Raw genomic sequence first — 12,462 nt, 5'->3', positions numbered from 1 at the left:
TTTTTTAGTTAATATCCGATTTTGCTCAAACTTTTTTTGATTGGTTTGTCTAATTTTTCTGCTTCCATTGAAAGTAAGTTATTTTTGGAGTGGACTTGTACTATGGACACAGTTGGCGGGCTGGGTAGCACTAGTGCCTGAGCCACGGTGATCACCCCCCCCCCCCCCCCCCCCCCCCCCCCCCGGGGTCCCCCTCCCCCGTCACCCCCCCCCCCCCCCCCGGCCCGGCCCCATAATCGGTGGAAACATTACTCGCCAAGAGGTGGTCAATTATCAAATTAGCTTAATTTGAAGTTAGCTCAAGGTATGCATGCAACGAAAGTTAAGGGAAATACATAATTGTTTAATAAAAAAATATACCAAATGATTTACTTCCGTTTTAATTAGATAAGTATTTCATAAAATCGAAACTAAACTTATAAAAATGTTTAAAAAATCAGAACATAATTAAAGTGTCATGTGCGAATCTTATAAATACTTAAAACAAATTAAGTAATATTTTTTAGTTAAATAAATTTTCAAAATATTTTATATTTGATCTTTACATGATTTTTCTAACAGTTGTCATGATTTCAAGATGGCAGCCTCCTATTCAGAAAGGTGGGAGTTTCCCTCTTTGTTTGTTTGTAAATAATACATGATAGTAGTCCCATTTAATCTGTTAGTATGTTATTTTATACATTATCATCATATATTTCTGTTTATATTTCAGGGTTTCGTCCTTTGAAGATGTCTTGAAAGGTCCCAAAATAGATATCCTGGAGCTGTCCAAAATGTGTTTCAATGGTAAGCAAGTATGTTGTAGTCCCACATATGGGAATTTACGTTAGAAGAGCTTGTATAATGATATAGGGTTTTGAAATGTAGACGTCGACGGAAGACGTAGGATCCGAAAAGGGCTTGACTTTATCGGTCATGTAATCATACATAGAGAGAATATTATGCAGTGTGAATGATGTATTAGCCTAGAATTAAGGGCTGATTTAAATTGGGCTCCTTACATTTTACAGTAAAAAACTAAGAAAGAGGAATGACGCTAGTGTAGTTGCGTATCCTTTTTTTTTTAGCAGTTTAATATCCATTCTAAATAAGAGAATTTTAGCCCAATTGTTTACTCATTTAAATCATAAATCTAGGCCTATTGCATTTTCCACCTGAATTTGGATCACATCCAACATCGGGAAGCCTCCATTTAGGGCTTCGATGTCGACGTCGTTGCTCAGTACCGTCTCTACGCTGTAGTCCTGCACCTCAAACTGAAGCTATCAGTCCAAAATTATGCAAAATTATTGTATGGTTTATGGTATCGTGCAATGTGCATGCGCATAATACCATAATCATTAACCATACGAGAAGTCTGCATATTTTTGGACCGATTCAGTTCGAGTTACGGAGCTATAGCGTAGAGACAGTACTGAGCGACGACGTCGACATCGAAGCCCTAAACGGAGGCTTCCCGATTTCAGGTTTGATCCAAATTCAGGTGGAAATTGCGATATATGATTATGATTAAAATGAGTAAAAAATTGGGCTAAAACTCGTTTGCTAATATCTAATGGAGTAATGGATATTAAGCTGCTAAAAAAATGGATACGGAACTACACTAGCGCCAGAGGAATGACCATGTCATGATGACACACATAGCTGCATTACTATCCTGGCTGTGTATTAAAAGCTGTGCTATTGATTCTCAACATTTCAAACACCACTGTACAAAACTAAACTGATTTCACTCAAAATCTGTACTTTAGTCTTTAGTGACAATTGATGACCCCTAAATAGACTCTAGCAGTTTTTTCTATACAATTTTTTCAACTTTCTGATGTTAGAAAGAATAATTTTAAAATTCAAATTGTGAGTCTACTGTCAAACTTGCCGATCAGCCGCATCGGCATGATTGTGTGCATTTGTGTGTTGTGAGTGTATTGACTATTCATGTATTTAAATGCTGCCTATTAACACGTAGTGCAGTGCTAGAGGTCAATATGCATTAAGATTGACTCTATGCTTTGCTGGAGTGCCGAAAAGTGCTTGATTTTATAGGTCATGTAATAGTTTCTTGCAATCATGCATAGAAAGACTATTATTATACAATGCGAATAATACTATTGGCCTAGTATTAAGGGTTAATTTAAATTGGGCTCCTAAGACGAGTTGATTTTAAAATAAAAGTAGAAAACTAAGAGAAAGAGGACAAAATAAGCAGGACTGAGAGTGAGTGGTTGCGTTTTCATGACAATCTTTCATAATATTAATAATGGCCCTGACCCCAACCCAGTCACATGTCATAACATAAAACATGAAATATGCACTTTCGCGGAGTTGCAACAAATCAGTGACCTGACTAATATTTGGACTAAAACATCGTCGTAGTCTGTAATATATTTTCAATATTTTAGTCAAGGACAAATAACCATAATGCTACCCCCCTCCCCCCCCCCCCAAAAAAAAAAGAAAAAGAAAAAAGCAACAGCTTCCTCTATTAATTTTCTATGAGTATGGCTATGACTATACACGCTTTGAAATTCAAGATTGGATTAACAAAAACATCTCGACTATTAATGAAATGATGGAATATACATTCCTGTGTTAACAGCTAAAAGAATTAGTTAGTCATTTGACGAGTTACATGTACAGATAATATTTTTTTCTGTGTAATTTTATCTTTAGGTGTTCCGGACTCTGCAGGAATGAGATCAGTTTGTTGGAAAGTATGTCAGAGTTTTTAATCCTTCAATTATCCCCTAATGCAATGTAATTGTACACTATTCAAAATTTCAATTATACAAGACAAGAAAGAATCCCAGTCTTTCAAATTGATCTTGGTGTCAAACAATTCACACTTATTATTTAAGTTAACCTTTCGGTTCAGATTTGGCTCAGCATCTGTTTGGTCCTATAATAACATCTGTATCCTGATTCGAGCAAGAAAGAAATGTTAAAATGTCAGCAAACCTTTTTTAAAACTAAATTAGCCATTTTTAGAATTTATAGGGGAAGTCCACCTTGATATTAAGTTGGTATTAATAGAAGCAGAAAAAATAAGAGAAACAGATCAGTTAAAGTTTGAGCAAAATCTGATCAAAATTAAGAAAGTTCTGATTTTTTAAAGTTGCGATAAATCAAACAAAAATTGGCAACTCTGTGACATATCAGACATGACCTGCTTCTCACATTTTCTGCCTCTATTCAAACTATATCAGGGTGGACCTCCCCATTAAAGCAAACTATCAATCTGTCCATTCAAGCTGAAAACAGTGCATATCAGTCTTATCAGACATTCAGTTGATCAGGGTACTGGGTATGTATTAATATTTCGTGTTGGGCATGTAATAACACCATTTTGAGTACTGATTATTTGGTTTCAATGATTGATTAAGGCATTTATATGTCAATTTTCTCCAGTCTCCACTTCAAATTTAACACCAATTTTTTTGCTTGATATTTGTTTTCATGTTTATTTTACAGATCTTGTTAAATTACCTTCCCAAAGTTAGATCAGCATGGCAAGATGCATTAGCAAAACAGAGGTGTGTCTAAAGTTGATTTACATTTTATAATTGACATAGATGTATGTATTTTTTAAATATGGGTTTTTGTTTTTTGGCTCATTGAAATAATTATATCTAGAGCCTCATATGATTCATTTAAGTATTTTGATTTGACTCTGAGAATTTAAATTTAAAAAATAAAGAAATTCCAAGCTTTACCCCTACCGATGCCCCTAAAGGTGAGGGGATCTTTTTAAAATATCTCCTGTTTCATACAGGAATGATATACATGTATATATTTTGTTTCATTATAGGATTTTCTTTTGTTCTTGTTTATCAGATATCATAGAATTTGCAGCTTTGCATCTAAAACCTTTGTTCTGCAATATCCTCATTGAAAATATCAGCCAATTTTATTTATAATATAAAAATCTTGTTCAATAAGCATTGACATTTCTATCATAGTCTGAAACTCTAATTGATAATAATAATTCAGGTTTTAATTCACGCTCTTTTCTTTGAGCAAATAATTCATTTTTGCTATATTGTTGGTGTTTTTATTTTATTTTTTAAACTTCAGACAATTATACAAGGATTTTCTTGAAGAGATGATTATACAGCCCGGGTCTAAGGAATACAGTACTAAGAGGACCGACGTTACAATGGAAGATCATGTAAGACTTTATATTCATTTTATACAGCCTCAATTCATGTTTTATTTCCCCTTGCAGATGTGAGACTTCCTGATAGCAATTTTAAGAATATAAAAGTAAAATTTCTTTATTCTTCTTCTGTTTTCTACCAAAGCTGTTTTTTCTTTTCAAGAGTTCTGTCAAAGCTTTGCTGCCACGGTACCTAAGGCAGTTTTTCAATGTGGTTTTACATGACAAGGTTGAGAAGGGCTTTAGAGTAAGTTTACATACAAAAAATGTGAAATAACTATTTGATTGCAACATGATCTTTTCTTTTTAGCCTTTGAACCCCAAACCAGACAGCCAGTGGTCGCAGTACTTCAAAGACAATGACGTTCTTCTTCAAATTGACAAAGATACAAGGTAAGTAGTAGGCCATTTTTTCGACTGCCTCAGTTTCAGGCACTTATGTTTTGTAAGATTTGAAACAGAAATGGAGTGTGTGTTAAGCTAGCAGTTGTGCTTGTTAATGACCTACAAAAACATGTAAAATGATTTTTAAATGGTTACGGTCAAAATATTTGAAGGATAAAATTTTTTCAGATTTAAAAATTTCTCTGCATGTACTAACGCTTTCATGGCATTTGAGTCTTCTTAAGTGCGATTAAATACTTCCAGAAAACTCACACTTGTCTTTTTAGAGGACCCTTGAAAATTAATGAAAATCACAATATTTGATAACAAAAATTATTGGCAGGACATTTTTTTCACTGAAAGAGTGAAAGTACTTATTTCAAACGTTCTTCTTCTATATTATTTGCAAGGGAAATCAGATCATTGCAACTACATCCTATCAAAATTGTGCAGATTGCAATCGTGAATGACTGAAAGAAAATGATTTATTTTTCTATTTCTATTTCTATTCTATTGCATTACTTTTAATATATTTGGAAAACCTTTATAATCATACTGCTCTCAGTCGAAATGTAATTACAATGTTTTTCCCCAATCTTCATGACGTTATCATGGAAGATTTCAGACAAAAGTGTTTTTCCCCCTAGATAACCTTGATCTTATTTCTTGCATAAAAATCGACTACTCTCACTCCAGCAATTTTCTTGTTATTATTGTAGGAGATTGCAGCCCGACATTGGGTTTTTCCAGATAGCCACAGACTACCCATGCAAGGAGCTTGTCGATGCGTCTACCTCGCTAGAAACGCTGAGGAAGCGAATAGAGCACACCATGTTCCACTCAGTTGCTGTGGCGAAGTCTAGAGCTGGCATTACAAATGTAAGTCATGGCTTTACCATATTGATCTGACACTTACCGGTGCATTAATACTTTAGAGACGACGGGCTTCTACAGAAGCCGAGCGAGTTGTTAAGTCTGTGACGACGGGCTTCTACAGAAGCCGAGATGTATCCCTAATATTTTGACAAAGTTTTCCAGCTTATTGTTAGCTATTATGTGCTAAAGTTCTTTGAAGTATCATTTAGATATATTCATTCATCTCATCTATTAAAAAAATAATAAAGTTACGTTGAAAAAAATTGAGAAAAGGTGATATCATTTCAACTTTACCCTAAGATAGTGTTCGGATAAAAAAAAGGCCCTCAAAATAACCGTACAGCTGGAGACGGACCTGTACCTGTCGCGTCCGTTCGATATTCTTGCCTTGATTCAAGGCTTTGGATTATTGGTTTTGTTGATGAAGATGATTACATGGTGATTTTTCATCGGTAATTGGATGATTTTCGCTGGGCAATATGATCCATAGATGTATTGTAGTTATTCATATAATAATATTATTAGGCCTATAGTAGGCCTATTCATAAAGGCCTATAGGACTATTCCTTTTAAATAAAATTTGAGACACGCCGCGTTTCACTTGGCTACAAATACCTTATAATTGTGCAAGTATAAAAGTATGCGTTGATAAAAGGACTTGGTAATTCTTCTCCCCTATAATTAACAAGGCCTTTTCATTTCATTAACTTGATCAAGACGTGAAGCTTCAGCAAAATAAGACGGCAATTTTCCTCAAAAATAACAGACCTTATTTTTTGTATTGATGAACAAAACTTATATTTTTAGAAAGAAAAAAGTCTGATCTTTCATTTTTACATTTACTAAAAATCACTAAAATGACTGAATGAGGCGCAATGGGCATTGAAAGTAGAAAGAGCTGCCAAATTTTCCATTACTGGCGATGTTACCGAAATCGCTCCGTCACAGGGGAAACAATCGCCGTGCGCGGGCTTGCTCTCAAAGGGTTAATGATCGGCTATTTATTTTACATGACAGCAAGGAAAGCCATAAGTATATGCTTTTATGTCATAAGTATATGCTTGTATGTAAGGAACCCTGTACCTTGTGGTTCACAATCCTAAGACCTGTCCACTGGACAACAACACCTCTACTCATAATACTATTGAAAATAATGTTGCACATAAGTCTTGAATACATCTGATATAAAGTACAGTCAAACCTATTTATAGTGACCGCCCAAGGGAAACACAAAAATTGGTCTTATTAGACAGGTTCCTTTAGTACATGTTTTAATGAGAAACCATTTTCAAGGGAAACAAAAAAATGTGGTCTTTGTAGACAGGTGGTCACTAAAGCAGGTTTTATAGTATAAAGAATTTTTTCTTCTTCAGATGAAAACCTCTCAGAAGCCTATGAAGATGGAGTTTGGTCACGACACGTTAGATGACGGTCAAGAGGCTCATTGGGAGGTCTTAGAAAGAATTCTCTTCATCTATGCCAAGCTCAACCCAGGCCAAGGCTATGTCCAGGGCATGAACGAGATCATCGGCCCTCTCTACTATGCATTTGCAGCTGATAAGGACTTGAGTTTGCGAGGTATACCAAGATTCTCTCTCTTTACCTCTTTTTCTTTCAGTTAATCTGTTTCACACTTGCTCTAACACTCAATCCTTCTTCTCCTCTTTCTCTTGTTATCTTCCTTTTTAGATTATCCCTCTTTCTCACTATGTCTTGATGGATGTGCATTGTGAAATGATTTATTTAAAGGTATAGACCAGTTCTGGTCATGCGATTGCTTTGCGAAAGAAACGTTGTGGAATTGATCAGAAAATGTTGATTATCTAGCATATTATTATTGGTGTGTACTGCAAAGTTCTGGAATCATCAAAATAATAAGAAATTTGGCCCAGTCTTGGTAAAGTTACAAGCACTGTACACAGAAAGATGTATATGGGACTATGCGTAATATCTATCAAGACCGGAAAGATATGATAATTTACCAAATACTAGGTATATCAATTAGTAGGCGGTTTCCCGGCAAAATTTTTTTCATCACGTATTAGTCAAAACATATTCTTTTACATGATTGGTAATAAGAGCTTCCATTTCATTTTTTGAGAGGGGGGCGTTTCCAAAACTGGTCTATACCTTTAAGAACACTCTAACTCTGATATCTTCCAAAACTGAAGGCCACCAAAATCATAATGGAGGATGATTCAATGGATTATTATACCATTAATCAGATTCTAAAGCAACACATCATTATGGTTTTGTCCATCATTCATTCAGTCCCATATAAGGATCAAAGACAGATTAGGGTATACTGTTTATGGTATTTTTGTTACTTCCACATCTTTGTGGTTATTCCCGCTCTTTAACTTAATTTTGTAAAATCCTGGGTGTTACATTTAGGTCGAATCATGGCTCAGGTACATGGTAATTATCTTTTCAGATATTCACTGATCATTAATTACATGTTCATACCGGGGGGGGGGGGGGGGGGGGTGGTGTTTCACAAAGCATCTAAGTTTGAACTTATCTCTAAGTTGGACTTAACAATTATGGAAAGTTGTTAGCATCAATGAAAATATTTGGTAAAATTTATCTTAAAAGGCATAAGATGTTGATTCAAATCATCCACATTTTCTATTATCAAGGAGATTTCATGTTCTTGAAGAGGAATTTACAAAAAGTCTAAAATACTTGAATTTTCGCTCTTGAATATATTATATTTTAAGGCTACAAATGGCTCTCCATAATATTTAAGTTCAACTTAGAGTTAAGTTCGACTTAGAATCTATGTGAAACACCCCCAGGCATTATTGTCATTGTAAAACAAACATAATGTATATTTCTTCATTCCTCTCCACCATCCATCACACCTCTCCTGCAGAACACGCCGAAGCGGATACCTTCTTCTGCTTCACCAACCTCATGTCCAAGATGCGCGACACCTTCATCAAGACGCTGGACGACTCACCATCGGGGATCAACGCCAAGATGGACCAGCTGATGCTGATGGTCAAGCGTTGCGACTCCAAGATCTGGTTGCAGTTCGAGAAGCAGGAACTGAAGCCTCAGTTCTTCGCCTTCCGATGGCTGACCTTGTGGCTCACCCAGGAGTTTCCTCTTCCAGGTGAGATTCTTTGGTACTGTTTCATAAAGTTTGCTAAAGGAGGGGGGGGGGAGGGGGGGGGTGAAGGCCTCATTTACATATGGTGTGGTAAAATGCCTTAAAGCCACACTGTACTACTTGTAGCCACTTGCTCCCTCTTACAGAAAACTTCCCAAATCGGTGCCTGTTGGTCCCCCATGGTCCTCATTTTATTATGTTTATTGAGAGATGAGTTAATGAGATAGCCACCTGTCACAGTGACCTCGCAGTGTGGTCTAATCCCTTCTGGCTGAACTAATACAGGCGGCCTTTAAAAGGAAAATCACAAGGTCTGCCTCAGGGTTTTTAGCTAGTCACCAGGAAATGCATTGCTTTCTGTATCCAATGGCTTTCCTCTCTCCTAGCCACATCTCCATACCATCTCAGTCTCTTGTGAGATTTATCAGAGGTAGTGCAGGTCACAAATCTTTATAATTTAACATTGCATGTAGACCACATGTACAGTTCACAACTAAATTATTCATACCCTTACCAAGTTTTGTCATTGTTTTAATATGTGAAAAATTAAGTTCTTGATAATGTAACATATTAAGGCTTACATCTAAAGTTATCCAACAAAGGCAGTAATTCAATTAGTCCACCTTTCATTCTTGAGTTACAGAAATCACCCCCAAAACATTGAATTTACATTGGATATGAATAATATACATTGTAGTTGTGAACATTATATCATATTCCCACTCTTCACTTTTGTTATATCTTTTCCTGATTCATATCTTTGTTTTTATGCATTTATATAGTTTTCATTTGAGAAATCTGTGTTTGATTTTTTTTGCATTTCAGATGTGACAAGATTATGGGACTCTCTACTATGTGATGAAGACAAGCCAGAGTTTCTTCTTTGTGTGTGCTGTGCTATGATTCTGTAAGTAAAGTCCTTAGCACAAATATATAATTATTCATATTTGATATACGCCCAATCTTTTAAAGGAGTGTGATTGACTTTAAAATCGCTTTTAAAGATGAAGTTGAGTTCTGGTCATGCGATTGCATTGTGAAAGAAACGGTGTGGAACCGACCAGAAAAGGTTGATCATCTAGCATATAAGAATTTGTGTGTATTGCAAGGTTCTGGAATCATCAAAATGATAAGAAATGTGGCCAAGTCTTGGTAAAGTTACAAACACTTGCACAGAAAGATGTATATGGGACTACAGGAACACGTGGCGTAAAAAGCCGGCCCCCAGATTTTTACGATGTTACATGCATATTTAGAATATGAAGGCATTTGAAGAGCCATGCTTTTTAGGGAACATGTCTTAACTGATGTTCTTCCACACTTGCATAATAAGAATGAGTAATGCTCACAAATTATTTTCACCTCTTCCCAGAACTCAACCTTCTCTTTAAGTCTGAGACCTATTCAAAGTCTCTTGGTATCACAATTAATGGGAAAATACATAACAGCCTACACTTTGTGAAAGGTTGAAGTACTGTAGACATTTTTTTTTAAATTCTTTTATTCATTTATGTAGTGATCTTTATGTACTAGCAAGTAATGCACTAAGTAACAAACTATTTGGAAATTTTTTTATGCAAGATGTGCATATTTTGCATTCATCTAACAAATTGTCACGATTTTCATGTTGGTAAATTTTGAATGACTTGTTCATATTGCAAAAAAGGGCTCTGTATGAAAACAAAATATTTAAAGGAAAAAAGAAAGGAATGAAATATATACTTTCATGCAAGCACTATCTTGTGATCCTCCATGATATTGTTAGAAATGTTAAAACATGTTTCATTTCTGTATATACCATTAGGTCCCAGAGAAAAATCATCCTTGAAGGAGACTTTGCTACAAATATCAAGATGTTACAGGTAAGCTGTTGGACTCAACTTATCATATGAGGATTCGTTAAGGATGTTAAAAGTATTGATATGGTCGAACACTTGCTCCTCCAATAATTGCTCTGCAGTAATTTATTATTCAAACTGTATTCCTAACTTCAACCCTGGACCCAACACTTAACCTAACCAAAACTCTAAACTCAACCTAACCTAAACCTAACCTAACCTAACCTAAACTAACCTAACCTAACTGAACCGAACCTAAAACCCAATTTCAACCTAACCCTAACCCTAACTTCACCTAACCAAACATAACCTAACCTACAGGTAAAACCCAATTGCAACTGTAATCCTAACCTGCTATACTTCTGACAAAGTAAATCCCATAGCAATTTTTACCGGAGCAAATATCTATACATTTTTATTGTAAATGTGATTACCGGGTAGAAATAAAGAAGATTCTTTTTCTTTTTAATGATATGGGATGGATCGAGAACGTATTTGACCATTCTTCACAAATATTACCTTTTCATTTTTACAATTAAATTAAAAGCAATTATTTTATAATTTACTTCAAATATTATGGGTGAATGAATGATTTGAAAGAAAATTATGTACAAAATAGAGTGAAAATTGTTAGACATAAGTGGGACTTAATAAGTCAAGAAATATTAAATAAATATGAATGGATTTCTGCTGATTGTTCATCACTAAAAAATTTAATCCAGATGACATTTGGTTTATCAATGATTTTATTTCACAGATTTTTAATGTTTGTTCATTCTTTCATAATTTTTTTCCAGCACTATCCAGCAATAGACATGCATGAACTACTGAGGAAAGCCATCAAAGTACGAGAGACCTGTTCATGATCAAGACAATACTTAAAAAATCTGGCGATGTTTCGTTGTATTTTGCTCCACCGAGGCTTCATATATCAACATTAATACAGATGGACCTCTTTATAGGAAATGTCACTTTCATGTGGTGTGGTGTCGCTTGCTGCGAGGAGTGTAATAAATGGCTTGCGCATCAGGGAAACAAAGAAATGCGTTTGGAAAATGCATGTATCCATTGTTTGTTGGACAACGGATCTGAACAACACAGCGTGATGAACTACAAGAGCGATGACGGAAGGTTTAAGAAAAGGTACACAGAACTCAATTAAACCTTGTTTAGATATTTCTTTAATGATGATGTAAAGTGCAATGCTCTTTACTTTTCTGTATCGTATATCACATACCTCAGTTATTACCCTTAGAACCTTTGTTGCATGCAGTTGCCATTCATTTACACCTAAAGACACTATGAACATGACAGACAAAGAAAGCGGACAAAATATACAGTTCCTCAGGTAGACAAAGGAACATCCCTTCACTGCTATTATGTAAAAAGGTGAATATGCATGTGACACCTGTTCTACACATGTTTACATAATAGCAGTGAAGGGATGTTCCTTTATCTACCTGAGGAACTGTATATTTTGTCCGCTTTCTTTGTCAGTCATGTTCATAGTGAGAACACCTGTAGCGTTTTTTTGCAGCGGTTTACAGGAGTCGGGCTATCTCGGACCCTGGGACAACTCGGGCCCGCTGCAAAAACGGTCAGTTTTTGCAGGTTCAGGGTTAGGTTTAGGGCTAGGGTTAGGGTTAGGGTAAAATGACAAAAAAATGACAGTTTTTGCAGCGGGGCCAAGTTGTCCCCGGGTCTGAGTTAGCCCGGATCCGGTTTACAGCATCACAACTGAACGAGCATTAAGTCAAAGTTTAATCCTTTATCACCTGCACTGCCCAACCCCAGGTGATGTACTTTTCTCCTGCTATAGCAACAGAAGTATTTGGTCTTGTGTTATTGACAGGTCACAGCATTATCGTCATGGAATTCCCAGATTGATTGAATATTAAAACTGTTTGTTAGCGAAAATGTTTATTATTGTGTTTGTAGCCCTGCAGTAACATGTTGAATTTGTTTTCCCATTGAGCTGCGAAACTTGGATAGAACCCATCAAATATATGTTTGAAATGAAAATAAATTTGTCTCCCATCCGAGAGTTTGATACATGCTGCCCTCAATGCTCAGATATCGTAAGGGAATATATTCTT

The 12,462-nt window shown here is 35.7% G+C and overlaps 1 protein-coding gene across 2 annotated transcripts; it reads left to right on the top strand.

Moving 5' to 3' along the window:
* Nucleotides 1-564: 564 nt before the first annotated feature.
* On the top strand, nucleotides 565-11,640 carry LOC579993 (TBC1 domain family member 13-like). 2 transcript variants are annotated; one of them, XM_030998115.1, is made up of 12 exons: nucleotides 565-600; nucleotides 713-786; nucleotides 2,671-2,711; nucleotides 3,469-3,530; nucleotides 4,072-4,165; nucleotides 4,464-4,546; nucleotides 5,257-5,416; nucleotides 6,787-6,991; nucleotides 8,289-8,531; nucleotides 9,354-9,435; nucleotides 10,333-10,390; nucleotides 11,164-11,640. In XM_030998115.1, the coding sequence occupies exons 1-12, from the start codon at nucleotides 578-580 to the stop codon at nucleotides 11,230-11,232; spliced, it is 1,194 nt and encodes a 397-aa protein (XP_030853975.1). In that variant the 5' UTR covers nucleotides 565-577; the 3' UTR covers nucleotides 11,233-11,640. The 2 variants fall into 2 exon arrangements, with proteins under 2 accessions (XP_030853975.1, XP_030853976.1); XM_030998116.1 differs by lacking the exons at nucleotides 565-600; nucleotides 3,469-3,530 and having other exon boundaries at nucleotides 718-786; nucleotides 11,164-11,639.
* Nucleotides 11,641-12,462: the final 822 nt, after the last annotated feature.

This window comes from Strongylocentrotus purpuratus, unplaced genomic scaffold, assembly GCF_000002235.5.
Source record: "Strongylocentrotus purpuratus isolate Spur 01 unplaced genomic scaffold, Spur_5.0 spur5_scaffold_4, whole genome shotgun sequence".
Lineage (NCBI taxonomy): Eukaryota > Metazoa > Echinodermata > Echinoidea > Camarodonta > Strongylocentrotidae > Strongylocentrotus > Strongylocentrotus purpuratus.
The sequence above is the reverse complement of the archived record's forward strand: the minus strand, read 5'-3'. Positions and strand labels throughout refer to the sequence as shown.